The 16,674-nt window shown below is 39.1% G+C and overlaps 1 protein-coding gene across 1 annotated transcript in view; it reads left to right on the top strand.

Moving 5' to 3' along the window:
- LRRC9 (leucine rich repeat containing 9) overlaps positions 1-16,674 on the top strand; it is a 148,168-nt gene that overhangs the window by 59,908 nt on the left and 71,586 nt on the right. The window contains exons 13-16 of the mRNA XM_030884954.2: positions 2,872-2,998; positions 6,124-6,246; positions 6,861-6,973; positions 10,354-10,563. Of these exons, the coding sequence (XP_030740814.1) occupies positions 2,872-2,998; positions 6,124-6,246; positions 6,861-6,973; positions 10,354-10,563 (573 nt within the window). The remainder of the gene's footprint in view (positions 1-2,871; positions 2,999-6,123; positions 6,247-6,860; positions 6,974-10,353; positions 10,564-16,674) is intronic.

Below are 16,674 nucleotides of genomic sequence, written 5' to 3'. Positions count from 1 at the left end.
CACAGGCTAGTGTGCTTCTTCCATGTGGGCTTTGATGCTTCTCAGCTAGATGGCCGCTTGTTTATCTTCAAGCCTTTAAGACCCTAGACACTATATGTTTTGATAGCCGGGCACCATCAACTTTCTTCACCACATTTGCTTATGCACACATTTTTCTTCAGCAATTGTGTAGGGAGCATTCTCTGAATATTTTCTGAACATACAGATTGAAATAAACTATCCTCTTGTTCAGTTTGCACAATTGTCTCTTGATCCATGTATTGATTCCACATAAGCACAGTGCAGTGATTCACATGCTCAAATGCCTTAGCAGAGTCAATAAAACACAAGTAAATATATTTTTGGCATTCTCTTCTTTTAGCCAAGATCCATCTGACATCAGCAATGATGTCCCTTATTCCATATACTCCTATGAGCCCACCCTGTTTAATTTTCCCCTGTAGCAAACAATCACATCTACCTGGCCTATAGGTGGCGCTGTGGGATATATGTTGAGTTACCAACCACCATCAGTCATTCTTGGGGAGAAAAATGAAACTTTCTGCTCCTATAATGATTTACAGTCTCAAAAACCCTATCTAGGGTCACTGTGAGTCAAAACCAACCAGATGTCATCGGACACATGGACAGAGATTTTTACTGATTAGCCTTCATTGAGTCGTCCCAGTTTCCCACTTGGTTTTCATAGAAATAACTCTTCTTTTTCATATTCTATTGCTTTATATAATACACACGATTTTATAACAATTATGACTGTCCTAACCAGGTGAAGACAATGTGAACAGATGATTTGTAAGCATGCCACACAACCGAATGGGATAAAGATACATTTGTGTTTTCAAAAGTTCCCTTTTCCTGAATTATCACCATGCTAAAGGTTCTGGAAAGCAACACTTGCTCATGGTGAAGTTTGGTTAAGTGGCTGTTAAATAGCAAGATCTCAGTTGAGAGTTTTTGTTGTAGTGCATTCATTATATAAAATGTAATGATTTCTTTAATAGCATTTCCTTATTAGATTTTGTGCATAGACACTTTATTTTAGAATGGTTTTGATAGAAGCTGATGGACAAATGAATGGATGGACTCTTAAGAAGATGGATGAATGACTGTCACATCTATTTTTTTTTCACATCTATTTTTATATCTTTGTTATTCTCATTAAAATACGTTCCATCTAATTCCTTTTGATTATTTGAATTAAAGCTAATCTTTAAGGCCTAGTTATGACCCATTATTTCTACAAATCCTTTTCTAACCACTTCAATTTAAAGGTGTATTTTATTTAGCACATTTTTTTATGGTTTATAGTTTTAATTACTGGGTATAGTTCCAATATTTTCTTCTTTCAATTTCATGATGTTCATTGAAAGTCTGTTACTAACTAAGATGTGGTATTTGTGGTCATATCGGTCACATTTACTACTGAACTTTTAAGGAACTTTATGGGTGACAGGTTGCAGCAAGGAAAAAAACACATGCAGTTCAGCACTTACAGGAAGGAGGTGTCTCTAAATCATTTGTCTATTAGTATTAAAAGTGTGATCATATCAAGACAGAGATAACAAGTTTGTTAGTCCAGGTTGACTAGAGAAACAAATTCATAGACACTCATGTGTGTAAGAGAGAGCTTTATATCAAAGAGCAATTGTGCATTAAGAAAACATCCCAGCCCAGTCCAGGTTGAGTCCATAAATCCGATATTAGCCCATATGTCTGTTACCAGTCTATAAATTCTTCAGACTCACTCAACACATGCAGTGACACCGAGTGCAGCAGGATTACAGGCCAGTGAGTGGAAAGTCTTGTGGATCCAGTGGTGGTGGAAACATCTCAGTGTTGGCATGGGTCTCTACGCGTCTCCCCCAGCACCAGGGCTCTGGCTCCATCAGGGTAGCACCATGTGTCTTGTCAACAGGAATGTCTCAGAGAGTGAGAGTGTGTCTGAACTCCAGTGAGCTATTTATCTCCGTAGCACCTCCACATGAGGTCATCAAGCTACGACCTCACTGACAAACTAGACTCCAGTCCTTCGCAAGTTGACAGGAGATTATGTAACTGCCACAACAAAGAAGAGTCATACTAAGTTCAAATCATGAACGTACCAACCTCTCATCTGTTCTTGTTTTCTTACTAAAGATGTTTGTCTGCTTTTTAGAGTTGCTTTCAGCTCTAGAAAATCTGCAGTATGGATATTATTTAGCCACAATGCATGAGCATAATAGGAGGTGATTTGTATTGGGATAACAATGTAGATTACTAGACAAAATATGATATAATTAAGACGTGTCATTGATATAATAGCATGTTAGTAGCCCGTTGCTTCAGGAATGCCTTGTTTTCTTTTTGTTTTGCAATATAACTAATGGAATGCTTATTTAAAATGTGAACAGGTGTTGCTCCTGTACCACAGAGTGCTGTCAGTCTTGATTTTAGTGGTTTTTCCAGAAACCAATTTGTTCTACATCATTTTTCATAAAACCACTTGAATTATATATACATACATAAACCCTGGTGGTATTGTGGTTATACATTGGGCTGTGAGCCACATGGTCAGCAGTTTGAAACCACCGGCAGTTCCATGGGAGAAAGACTGGACTTTCTACTCCTGTAAACAGAGTCTTGGAAGCCCACAGGGGGTTGCTATGAGTCAGCATTGACTCGATGGCAGTGAGTTTGACTTTTGTTTTATATATCTATAAATATATCTTTGTAAAATGAAGTTGTACCTGAAGGCTAGTCTTTCTGAGTCTGGCCTGCATGTTTCTTTGCCTAGACATATAAACATAAATAGGCCTTCTGTATTGAAATTGAAAGTGAAGTATTGTCAATTTTGTAACACTTCTCAGACGTTTTATTTTGTTGTTGTTGCAGCTGCCTCTCAAAAAAGAAGCTGTGATTCTCACTAATAGCCTAAGTCTGTGTGAGTGTCCCAGAGTTGATTTTTTACAATACAAGGATGAGAAGAAAAGCTCTTTGGATCCTGAGCTCTTCAGACATGGTAGTATAAATATGCTGTAATGAACTTTAAAGTTCTGAGTCTCCAAAGTCATTTGTCTTTTTCCTGTTAGTTTTCATACGTGGCTTTATCAACTCGGGAAATATTCTGCAAGCCATTTTATTTAGTATTTGCCAACCTAGTGATAGATGACATTCTGATCTCTTCACACTGTCAACAAATATTTACTAATTATTATGTGTTAACATTAATAGGAAGAGGTATGTTCATTTATTACTCAAATATTTCATCTAAGAAACGATAGTTTCAGAGTCTGTTTTTGTTCAGGATGTTTACCCTAAAAATAAACGTAATAGATGCATGTATGTATGTATGTATAAATGTATGTACACATGTGTGTGCTGTTGGTTGCTGAGCATCAACAGTGACTCGGGATAACCCTGTGTGCTGCAGAGAACTGCCCCAGGGAGTTTTCTTAGCTGTGGTCATTAGCACAAACTCTTCGTGCCACCTAAGGACCTTGTGTGTGCACGTTTCCACATCTGCTGCCTTCGAGTCCGTTCTGACTTACAGTCACCTTATTAGGATAGAGTACATTTTAAGAGGCTGCATGTCTTTATGGGAGCAGAAAGCCTCATCTTTATCCTGCAAGAGTGCTTGGTGGGTTTGAACTGTTAACTTTGCTGTTAGCAGCCCAACATATAACACATGATGCTACCAGAGCTCCTATGGATACACACACCCTCTACTCAAATTTGTAGGAAAAAGGGGGGTAAAAAAGGACTTGGCTTAAGTATGTGACAACTGTACAAAACACCATGCAAAGCAAGGGATAAGAAAGCCTGGTTTGGGAAGACAGCTATATAATGGATTGGTATCCACAAATCAGTTACAACTTAAAATTGTCTAAAGACAAATTGTGAAGTGTATGGATTGCTTTATAAGTTTCCTTAAATAAAAGATAAACCTTTGATAGTGCAATGTATCCACAGCTATCAGTAATTCCTTTATAGCCTGAATATATGTGCCGTGACACCTGGGAGAGCCAGAGCTCGATGGACCTGCCTTGTGTTTCTGACCCTCCCATGGTGCATTTTGTTTCCTGAGCGGTTCGTTATTCTCTGTTCTCTGAGTTCTATTTTCACACAAGCCGCAGCTTATAAAGGCAAAAAGGAAGGAGGTGCCCGCGGGACCATGGTGCGATTTTAACACTTTGCTGTGCTTGTTCTTTTGTTGTTTTAGTAGAAATATTTGAGTTTACCTTCATGAACAGGTTTCTGCCTTATGCAGTTTCCAACTTTTATAGGTGTGTGTGTGTGTGTGTGTGTGTGTGTGTGTGTGTGTGTGTGTAACCCCAAACCCACTGCCATTGAGTCAATTCCACTTTACAGTGACCCCTTATGGAATTTCTGAGATTTGTTTTTACATGAGCAGATCGTTTTCTCTTTCTCCTGTGGAGCAGTTGGTGGGTCTGAACCACTGACTTGACAGTGCCTGGAGGCCTCCTTAAAAGATACTTCTGAAAAAGGAAAATGAGGAGCTAATTCCAGGAACCCAAGCGGAAAGCGAATTTTGAGAATGATGAGGGCAACAAATGTATAAGTGTGCTTTACACAATTGATGTATGTATGGATTGTGATGAATTGTATGAGCCCCAATAAAATGATTAATAAAAAAAAGATACTTTTGGAAGAACATCTCTGGTACCTACAGACATGGGAAAAAAGACAAATTTATCACATCCTTTCTTGCCTCATTCTCTTCCACCCTTCATTCTTCAGTTCCACCATATACAATATATGTTTAATGTGTGGTAGACATTTGGTAATTGATAGGGATATGGCTGGACACAATTCCTTGTTCATGGTACTTATAAACATAAGTGAACAACCATACACATGTAAAAGTATAATTATCATAAGGGCTCTAGAGACAAAGTAGTAATAAATAGTACCAAACAATGTATTCTAGATCAGGTCAATAAGGAATCCTATTCTTTGGTCTCAGCCATTCAAGGTACTGAAAATTGTCAGAAATTTGGTTAGCATACATGTAGAGTAGTGTTATACTAGGTTCTAGACTCTAGCTCTGGAGTTAAACTATGTATATTTTGAATCTTTTATTCAGTTAATAATGATCAAGTTATTAAATCTAGAAAGAGTTTCTTACTTGGGAAAATATATATGCTTTTCCTTTTTTTCTCATATATTCCCAAATCAATGATTCCCTCATATTTTACAAGATCCTTCTGGAATATGGTTTTCAAAATTACTAGGTTGCTATGTTCCTGCAGAGCCCTGGGCGTGTAGTGGGCTGTGCACTGAGCTCCTTAACCACAAGGTCAACAGTTTGAAACCACCAGCTGCTGTGCAATAGAAAGAACAGGCTGTCTACTCCTGTAAAGATTTAATGGGCCATTCTAGTCTGTCCTAGAGAGAAACTCTCAGTCAGCATCCACGTGATGGCAGTTCCCTCAGCAAAGTGGATGGGCACAGTGACTGCCACCATGGAGGGGCCAGCGCTTCATTCGCTTGTGGAGAGTCCCAACGAGGTGGAATGGGCTCAGAAGCACCCAACAGCAACAGATTGTGTGCAACTTATAAACCGTACATAGTAAACATGAGTGTTGAAAAAAGCATGGAAATGTTTCATGTGCAGTGGCTGGAAGTATTTTTTTAGGGATCAGTGATTACAGGAATCCTTAGGATTTGAGGACTATCAAAGTTCTTTAAGAATCAAAAGGGAAAAGAAATAGCCATGCTTATTCATTTTATAGACATGTATTGAGTGCCTTGTGCTAGGTGCTGATGATAAAGACATGAATATTTACGCAACTGACAAAAAAAAAAAAAAAAGGAAGGCTTTTCTTATTTTTAACTGCCTCATGAAATCAAAGTGCACTTTCCTTCTGACTTTTATACAAAGCTTCGCGTAGTACAACCACAGGACACTGTGCAATCCTTTTTGTAACAATTTCATCATTTCAACAAATGCTTTTTGAGTTCCTATTTTGGGCAAAGGTGGGTGTTCTATGCCATTCATGGGCAATGTAGCTAGCTAGCTAGGATCTCTGTCTTTACAGAACAGATAGTCAAGCGTGGGGACAGAATGGGGAAATTATGAGTAAGAGTGAAGATTAAAAATGATTTCTGTTTTTCCACAACTAGGTATCCTCCTCATTACAAAGGTTTTCCTTGGTCATAGTGTTCAGGCTATGGAGGTGGACAACATCTGTCAAGACAACTATCCAATGGTTAATTCCGTGTTCATTCCTCGGAAATATTTACTAAGTATGTGAGCCATAAAGAGAAGCATGCGTTCATCCTCATGAATACAAAATGCATATGCCTACATTTTAGACCCTACTTTTCAAAGTTGTAGACATTTTTATGAAACGATGTTCCAACTAGTTTTTACGCTTCCTACTTCAGTAACGTTTATGAATGTATAAGTACAGATATTATATTTTGCAAAATTTTATTATTGCTTATATTTTATTCATTATAGATGCATATGTATATACATATTTCAATTGCTAGTTCTCAAAGAATAGACAAAAATACCCAACTTGTAGCACAGAATGTTTTGACATGTTAATTTGTAAAAAACAATATGGTTACACATTGACTAAAAAAGTGAAAAAAGAAAAGAACATGAATAAAATCAAATCTTCCTAATCTGTGTAGAGGGAGGACCAGTGAATAAGTGAATGCACGGAGATGTCTTGTTGGTAGAGCGAGAACAGACACCAAAGCCTCAATAACTGAATTATTTATTAATCATTCATGAAATTATTAATTGTGAGTTAGTTTATTAATCAAGTACAAGTACAAATATGTATTATGCTTCATTTTGAAGAGGTATTTTGTTGTCAGTTTTGCTTGTGTTTTTATTTACTCTCCAGATTCTATTGAACAAAAGCACTGTGACTGCAGCCTTCGGCAGTGCAAGTGGTTTGTCTTTGATCACGACTTTGTTTTGCCGGAATACATCGTTGAATTTGAGTTCCTTACAATGGTATGAGTTGTTCTGCATTTTTAAAAACCAGAATTCTTTAAATGGGAACAGAAAAGTATTTGAATTCTAATAATGTTTTGTCATATATGTATATCTCTCTGTGTGTATATATTTATATACACACACAATGATATACTGTAAAGGCCTTAATTTTCAAACCAAATCAAATTATGACACCTAAATATCTGTATTACACAAGTAAGAGTCTTAGAAGGAAAGATTCAGGAATCTTGAAGCTTCATTGAAGATTGTATAACTGAAAATCTGCCTTCCACCCTGGCACCTCTCCCCTTCATCAGTTCGTCCATTGTGAACGACTGGGTTTGCTTGTCCTTCTGTGGGGTTTCCATATGATCCTCCTGTGAAAAACGCAGCGCCACAGGTCTGCCTTGTTTTCAGGCCTCCAGGGTTTTTTTCCTTTGACAGGATGGAGTAGTACCACTTATTGGATGAGTTCAGTGAGAAATATTTGTGTTTTCCTTCTCTGACAGGTTTTCACCTTGTACTGATTTCAGCTTCCACTGCTTACTGTAGAGCACACATATCACCTTACGCATTTGAATCACAAGCTGAATATTCTGTGATGCTTTTGCCCTTTGTGATAGGTTTGGGACACATTTTCATTTCAGTACCCATAGGTTTACACTTCATTCTTTTGGTAGCTAAATACTCCAGTAATACTTTAACTAGTCCACAGTTGATTAAATATATAGGCTGCTTCTAGTTTACTTCATTAAAAACCACTGCAGTGAGTATCATTTATAGACATATTCTTATACAAATATGGAAGTTTCTCTGCAGAAAAAAAATGGTAGGAGTATTGGAGAGTTAACAGAGCCCTGGTAGCCTAGTAGGTTACATGCTGAGCTGCTGACCTAAAGGTCGGCAGTTGGAAACCAGCAGCTGCTCCATGGGAGAAAGAGGAGGCTTCTTCCTTCTGTAAAGAGAAGGGCATGTACATTTTCAATTTCATTAGATTATACCAGTTTCCCTCCACAAATGCTTGAGCATTTTACAAAATTCCTACAGAATGTAGTGATCTTTGTTACTTTGTGTTCTTTTTTTAAATCACTTTACTGGGGGCCCATACAACCCTTATCACAATCCAAACATACATCAATTGTGTAAAGCACATTTATACATGCGTTGCCCTCATCAATCTCAAAACATTTGCTCTCCACTTAAGTTCCTTGGCATCAACTCCTCATTTTCCCCCCTCCTTCCCTGTTCCCCCTTCCCTCATGAACCCTTGATAATTTATAAATTATTATTTTGTCATATCATACACTGCCCGACATCTCCCCTCACCCACTTTTCTGTGTCCTTTGTGCTCTTAAGAACACTAGATATTATCAACCTTTTGTTTGTTTTTCAACTTTGATGGACAAAGACCAGGATATTGTCTTTAATATGAGGGACCTTCAAGAAGTTTGTGGAAAAACTCCATTCTTCTTTAATTCCATTTTTTTCCACAAATGTTTTAAAGCCTCCTCATATGCTCCTGTATTATAGTTCCCCAAAACACTTTTGATTTATGATGGTGCTGGGAATTATATCACTTGATTATATTTCTAGGGGCTCTATGTTTCATATTAATTGAAAAACCTTTACATAAATTCTAGCTATTAGTCCTTTATTTGATATATATATTAAAAGTATTTTCTGATGCATGTCCTTTAATTTTGTTATTTATAACAAAAATTCATTTGTCATTTAACTTGTAACTTACATATTAAAGTTCTAAGTTAAAACCTCTCAATATTTCCCTAGTAGATTATAAAACTTGTTTAATTTTGAAAGACTTACATAAGCATTCTCCTTTTTTTCCCAGCACTTTATAGCTTGTTTTAAAATCCATAACTGGAAAAAATATTGTTGTATATGAAATTCTGCCTAGGCAGATTTATACTAAAACCTCTAAATTGAAAAAAAAAATTTTATATAACAAAAAATTTACCAATTTAATCGTTTTTCATATGCAATTCAATGGTATTAATTGCATCCATCATGTTATACTACCACACCATTTGCAAAGTTTTCATCACTTCAAACATAAATTAAGTAACAATTAGCAGCAACTCTATCCCCTCTGTACTGAATCCCCAGAAACTACCAATTTATTTTCTGTCTATCCCTTTGCCTATTCTGGATATTTCATGTAAGTGGGATCATACAATATTTGTCGTTTTGTCCTCCTTTTTTCACTCAGCATCATATGCTAAGCGTTCATCCACATCATAGCATGAATCAGTAATTCATTCACCTTTATGGCTGGATTAGATTTCATTGTATGTATGTTTGCTTATTGATTCATCTGTTGTTGGACACTTGAGTTGTTTCCACCTTTTGAAAGTTGTGAAAAATGCTACAATGAACACCAGTGTACACAGATCTGTTTGTGTCACTGTTTCCCAGTTTCTTGCTCTTGGAGTGGAATTTCTGGGTCATATGGGAGTTCTCTTTTCATGTCTGGAACTATCAAGCTCTTTTGCATAGTGCATGAAGGTTTCAATTTCTCCAATCCTCACCAAAACTTATTTTCCATTGTTCTAATAATATTCACCCTAAACAAAAGAAACAAAGTCATCCCGTCAGCGATAGCTCACAGAGACTCTATACGACAGACAGAACTGCCTCAAAGCTTCTTGCATCATGTTTATTACCGTAGACTGGACATCTCTTCATGTGCTCACAGGGCATTTTATTCCTTTGGAGAAGTATTTATTCAATTCCTTGGCCCATCTTCCAATTGGGTTGTTTGTCTTTTGTTGTTTAGTTGTATGAGCTATTTATATATTAAAACTTTTATACATTTATTGATTAAATTCCCTTCAGGTTTCTTCTAAAACCACTTATTCTGTTTATTCACATAGCTCTTGCTCTTTCATTTACATTTACCCTTACATTTCTTACTGTAATTACTAAACTCTCATAATTTCCTAGAGCATCATTCAGCACTCTCCTGTGTGTTGGATGTCTCTGGATCTGCTCCTCAAAGAGTTTATTGTCTGTATATGTTCTGACCAGAAGTTACCGTTCTGCATCCATGTCTTTGTAGTTCAGTCCCTCTGCTTTATTTCTCATCATGTCTAGTCCTTTGTTTGTATCCTCTCTATTATTACATAATGTAGTTTTTGAAATATATATTTCAAAGAATTTTCAGTGAGAGGTAATGGACCCACCCATGCTTAGCCCAGAATCTTAATCTATTCTCATAGATTTTTGATTAGGACTCTGATCATCATAGATACTACCTTGTAACTGAGAGAATTTAATTCTTCATAGTCCCATTGCCTATTTAATTTGCACATTTTCAAATTTCCTTTTCAAAATGATAAAGAGCAACGGAATTTTCAACATTTTTGATACATTTTTTTTAGGTCAAGGCTCAATCTTTATTTTCTTCATTCAACAATATTCTAGAAGAAAGCAAAAAACAGTATGAAGGATCAGTTTTATCCTATGAGTTGAAACTGGATGAAGAAGTTATGAAAATGGAGCCCTTGATCAAGCCTAGACCGAAACTTACTACTTTGGATGAAAAAACAATACTTTCGATTGCCAGAGCTCACGTTTACAGTCATATTGTGGTGAGTATTATGAGAAATTAAAATGGGTGGGTCTGGGCTTTAAGCCTGGAATCAGACTCTGTCACGTGAAGTCTACAGCACTACTCCATGTACATGATTGCCTCAAGGTATCATGCTATCTCTAGAGGAAGAAGTAATTCAGGTGGGCCACAGACACACACGGGGAACACCTGCTTAGCTGCAGCAGCCATTTTTACTTGTTAATTCCTGTCCCAACAGTCAGGTAGCAAGCATCTAAGAACAAAAAATCATATCATTGTAAAGGTGGGTGAGTGCAGAGTGGAGACTCAAAGCCCATCGGTGGGCAACTGAACACCCCCTTACTGAGGGGTTGTGGGGAGGAGACGAGCCAATCAGGGTACAGGGCAGCAACGATGAAACATATAACTTTCCTCTAGTTCTTTAATGCTTTCTCCCCCCAACCCACTATCATGATCCCAATTCTACCTTACAAATCTGGCTGGACCGGAGGATGTACATTGGTACAGATAGCAACTGGAAACACACGGAATCCAGTATAGATGACTCCTTCAGGACCAGTGGTGAGAGGGGCGATGCCTGGAGGGTGAAGGGAATGTGGGGTAGAAAGGGGGAACCAATTACAAGAATCTAAGTATTGCCTCCTCCTTGGGGGATGGACAGCAGAGAAGAGGGCGGAGGGAAACATCGGACAGGGTAACTTATGACAAAACTATAATAATTTATGAATTATGAAGGGTTCATGAGGGATGGGGGAGTGGGGAGGGAGGGGGAAAATGAGCAACTGATATTAGGGGCTAAAGTAGAAGGCAAATATTTTGAGAATGATGAGGGCAACAAATGTGCATACGTGCTTGACACGATGGATGTATGTATGGATTGTGAGGAGAATTGTACGAGCCCCCAATAAAATAATTTTTTTAAAAATTAACTGACAGGATTTGAGTTACTTATGAAAGCATACTTAGACTTTATTCTGAGACCATTCTATGGCGACTAAGCCTGTCTCCATACCTAATACCCAAACGTGTCCCTTTGGATCTGCTGCTGTTACTGTACACAAGCTACCACCATCCGTGCCAGACCTAGCCTTCTACCATCTTCACCCCATAACTGATTTGCCTGTGCTTTACCATTGCCACTGCACCAGTCTGGAGGGCACTGCTGACTCTGTTTATTGTTAACGTGCCTGATGGATGCTGTTTACTACACAGCTGAACACAAGGTGGGGCTACCTCCTAGAATTATGAAGCAGAGGCTCCATCCAGCTTCCAATCTGAGTTCCTGATGTGCATTCCATATGGACGATAGAGTCATCTTTTCAAAATGTACATAAGATCACCCCTTAAAATCACACTGAAAATTCTCAAATGGTTTTCCATTGCTTTTAAAATGAAACCCAAATCTTTCATATATCTTCTAAGGCTTTGTCACCGAACAATCACAACAACCTTGTCTGGACTAGCATCAGCTGTACCAAGACTCTACCACAGGACATGGCACACATTAGATATTTCTTGAAAAATGAATGGGCTTTTTTCAAACAACCAGTGGTTCTTGCAGATGAAGTGGGTTGCTGGCGTGAACCTGCAGAAAAACAAATAGCTGTGCTTTGGGAAGACAGGTTATCCTTACATGACCCTGCAGAACAGCGCCTCCTCTCCTCGTCAGAGTGCCCTGGGAGCTGAGATAGACAATCCGAGATTGTTATCTTGAAAATCAATTACCCAGCTCCAGTGTCAAATTTTCAGACCTTGTCTAAAAGGACAAATGTTTCCAGTCATTTTTTAAAACAGAGGGAATGAAAAACTATTTTTAAAATAGAATAACTTGAGGTCAATGGTCTTAAGTTGATTTCTGAAAATATTCAGAAAAAAGTTTCACTTTTTAAGATGCCATTAAATTGCCTTGCTGAAACAATATCATCTCAATCCACACATGGCAGCTCTACAGAACAGCCAAATCTTTAGGGGGCTAGAACAGCTCCTTTTTCTCCCCAAGAGCCACTGGTGCTGTCCAAATGCTGCTCTTGCACTTGGCAGCCCAGAGCCCACTCTACGAGGGCACCAGGGCGCCAATCTTCAAGTTACCGAGATCACGTCCTCACCGTAGCCATTTGTTACAGAGGAGGAACATTTTCATAACATGATAAACCATAACACCATCATTATCATAAATGTGCGCTATCATGATCACAGGAGTTTTTCAGCTGCTAGCCTTGAGATATTTTTCTGCATGATAACGTCAAGACTTACTATTTGAGTAATAACATTTAATAAAATCCTAGTAATGTGTGGGAGTCTGCACGTTCCTCAGTCCATGACCTGTGCCGCCCGCTGTCTTTAAACTTCCCGTTCCTGGATGTTCCCTGGCCTATTGTCCTGCCTGAGTTTTTTGAATTGCTTCGCCTTTGTGATGATTGGTGCTCGGTGGCAGGCAGCCGCCATGCTCATTGGACACCTCCGCCAGGCATCCAAATGCACCTCATTTGCATGCGGACCTGTTTGAGGACTGATGCCTGCCATTTCTTCCATATTTGGTGGCTGCGTGATTATTGGATACTACCCATTACACTTTATTAGCATATGATGTAATGTTACCCGCCCACCACATTGGGTATTTAGGCCTCTGCCTTCTGCTCAGTAAACAAGACTTGATCAGAATACTGTCTTGTCTCCATTTCTCGCGTCTCTTGCCCCTCTTCATTCCCAGACCCTTTTTCAGGTATCCACGTTGTTTGATGACCTGCGGGATGGGTCAGTAATGAAAAAAATATTTTTAAGTAAGTGCAATGGTTAGGGTGAGTTTCCACAAAAATGTACCTCTGTAGCCCTAAAGGTACTAAATAAAAGTAAAAAGCTAGCATCTGAAGGTAGATCTCTTGATTATCCATCTTTAATTTGCAGGATAAAACACAAACACTGCTTATGACCCTAAGTCACTTTTCATTCATGTGATCAACACTTTTAACATACGAATGGAGATGTTTTTAAATTTTGGCTATGTTGTTTATAACTAGAAATGTTCTAGGGCTTTTAATTGCTAGAGATTTTGTGGTTGAAAGGGGCCAGCCCCCCACCACTAATCACGGGTTTAGTAAGCACAATTGTACGGTTGAGATACATAAAGATTATTATAAAATCACAGAGAGCATGAGAGAGAGAAGAGAGAGTCAAATAATGGAGTCAGACACATTTTATGGTAGCGTGCTCACCTCCTGGATGGCCATGATCTTACCAGTCAGGTCCAAGCACAGCGTGGGCCCAGTCGAGGTGGGGCAGAGACCCGGCAGCCGCCTGGAAACCGGCAGGAGGCTCGAGGACCCCGTTTATTGCTAACCAAGGGTTATATCTACTTAGGGCGGCATGCATACAGGTAACCACACGTCACAGGAAGGGGCAGTATAATAGGTATACATATCAGGAAGGGGATGCACAATAGGCATAAGCGTGACAGGAAGGGGATGAGCTAGGGGTGTGCACATAGGAATGGGAGAGACTAGAAGTATACATGTGACGAGGGGCTGAACCTACATTCAGGATGGCCTAACCTTGGTCACCCTTGGGTGGACTTGACCTCTCAGGGCTCTCCTACAAGGAAACAGTCAAGTACTATCCTTATCAGAAGGGAGTGGGCCCTACTTGTTGTGGGATAAACAATGGTGTCTGCTTGCTCTAGATGGCTGATAACCCTTAGGGAGAATAACCCCTGATTTCTTCTGATGACCTCCAAGTGGATAGTCATTCCCAAAGTTGGGCATATATTTGGGGGAGACAACTTGGGGGAAATCTTTGTTTCCCACAAGATTTCAAGAATGTTTAGGCACCATTTGCACTCACTCTTTTGTGTCATTCCTGTAAGAGAAATTCCAGTCTATACCTCACATTGTAATCAGTCTTCCTCAGTAAGTGGAGTTCCATTAGGCCATCATATACAGATAAAAACCCTGAGTAGATAGTATATACCTTTACTTGCTTTTATCACCCAAAACCCATCACCACTGACTTGATAGTGACTCATCATGACCCTACAAAGGGTTTCCACAGCTCTCCAGGAGCAGATCCCCTCCTCTGTCTCTATTGGCAGGTTTGAACTGACAACTATGTGATTAGCAATCCAGCGCTTACCTGAGAGCACCACCAGGACTCCAGATAGAGCACAATTATGTACTTAAAAATTGAGTTCTCGGTGGCTGTCATGACTCATCCTCAGACCTGTCCGAGGCAGTGCAGCCCAGGATTGCAGAGTGTCCTGCATGCCAGTCATTCAGTAGTGGCCACTATTCTACTCATGTTTCCAGGCCAAAGTCATAACTTGAACCACTGAGAAACTGTCATAAAGCATCTGCAGAGCATTCCCTCTACAAGTAGAATCACATCAGGCAGATGGCGACTTGTTTGGATGCCCCAGGAGGACTGTCACCCTCTTTCCACTGAGTCCAAGAGGATTGTTGCTTTGCTCCACTTGACAAATCTCAGCTTGCCCCGGCAATCTACCCTCCAGAAATGAGGTGTAAAAAAACTATAAGGACCTTGTGCATGACAGTCTTATCTGTTATTTTCCCAACCTTCCAAGGTCCTGTCATCAGGGTCAAACCTGACATTAATGAATAAGCAGTTACTTGGCTAACATGGAACCCCTGAGTTAACAGTCCTTGAAGTTCCTGATGACACAGAACGTAGACTTAGGTTGTCCCATAACACTGAACGTGCTCATCACATTGTTCAAGGACTCCCAGAACAATAACCATATGAGAATTTTAGAAAGGCAACAGTAAGTATATAGACATCTTCTACAGTCCATAACCTGTTATTAATATATCTGCTTTCTCATCCACCTGTCTTCTCAGCACTGGTGTCAGAGTCACGCGTAGAATCTTAAGTTCCAAATGCACAGGTCCAGCCGAACAGACAGCACTGCAAGTACATGTGGTGGCTTGATGGTCACAGATGGCTACTTTCAAGACTCTTCACTTCCTTTACAATTGTGATTTGAGCTTGATCTTAATTCCAGAAGTAAAAAAAGAAATACCCAAGCTCAAAGAAGCGTAACGGACACCCTGAAGCCCAGAATGCGACTATTTCCAAACCTGGTGTCCACCGCCCTCTATCACACAGCAAGAACACCAACAATGCAAAACTCTAAAGAGGAGAAACACATTGAGAGAGAGCTCCTTGAAAGCACGCTCAAATTTTACACTGTGAGTGTAAAATCTCACAGGAAGAGTAGGCAAACGCTGCACCCCTCAGCATCACCAGTGAGTTAGCTAACTAAGCATCACTGACAGAGGCAGTCATTCAGAAAAGATAACTGATGAGTTTTTTTTTTAAAGTCAAAGCATCTGGCCTCTCTCCCCATAAACGTACAAACAAAAAACCCAGAAAGGAGATAAAAACTCTGCAGTAGGCAATCCACAGCTCTGTGAGCTCCCCTAAGATGAACTCTGTTGAGACATTCCGAATAGGAGTGATTGGAAGGAGAGGGTAGAACAAAGGAAAAAGGATAAAGATTTGAATGACTAGAAATGAGGGTAAAGATTAAATGGAATTTAAGACCAAAAAATATATTGAGTTCCCAGAAATCGGGATTTGTGTTGATTTGTTCCCTTAGCATTTACTGAGAATTTAATATATTTCTGATAATGACGTAAGTATTAAGGGTTCAAGATGAGTAATAATTTCTCCTGCCTCAGGGATATCAGTTTAGTGGAGGAGATACATCTGTAAACAGATGTAGGAAGCTTGCAGTTGCTGGTAGAACTTCAAATAAAGAGAAGAGTTTTTTAAAAATGAGAAATTCAGGTTACTTCTTCTAAGTAGAGCAAAATAGACCACAGGGTTTTGAAAAAGTCAGGTGCCTGCAGGGAACCGTGAGAGATTCAGTGAGGAGTACCCAGAATGAGAAAGGGAGATAGATCCAGAAGCTGGAAGAACAGGAAACTTCCAGCCACATTTTGGAGGCCAAATTTAAAAGTTTAGTTTCTCTTACATAAGACACAATCTCCTGGTTTCTTTTTTTAAATCATTTTATTAGGGCACTTACAACTCTTATCACAATCCATACATACATCAATTGTGTAAAGCACATTTGTACATTCATTGCCCTCATCATTCTTAAAACATTTCCTCTCCA

Source organism: Echinops telfairi, unplaced genomic scaffold (genome assembly GCF_000313985.2).
Source record: "Echinops telfairi isolate 266 unplaced genomic scaffold, ASM31398v2 ScPeMD7_18;HRSCAF=68, whole genome shotgun sequence".
NCBI lineage: Eukaryota > Metazoa > Chordata > Mammalia > Afrosoricida > Tenrecidae > Echinops > Echinops telfairi.
This window is presented reverse-complemented; position numbering and strand designations above follow the sequence as displayed.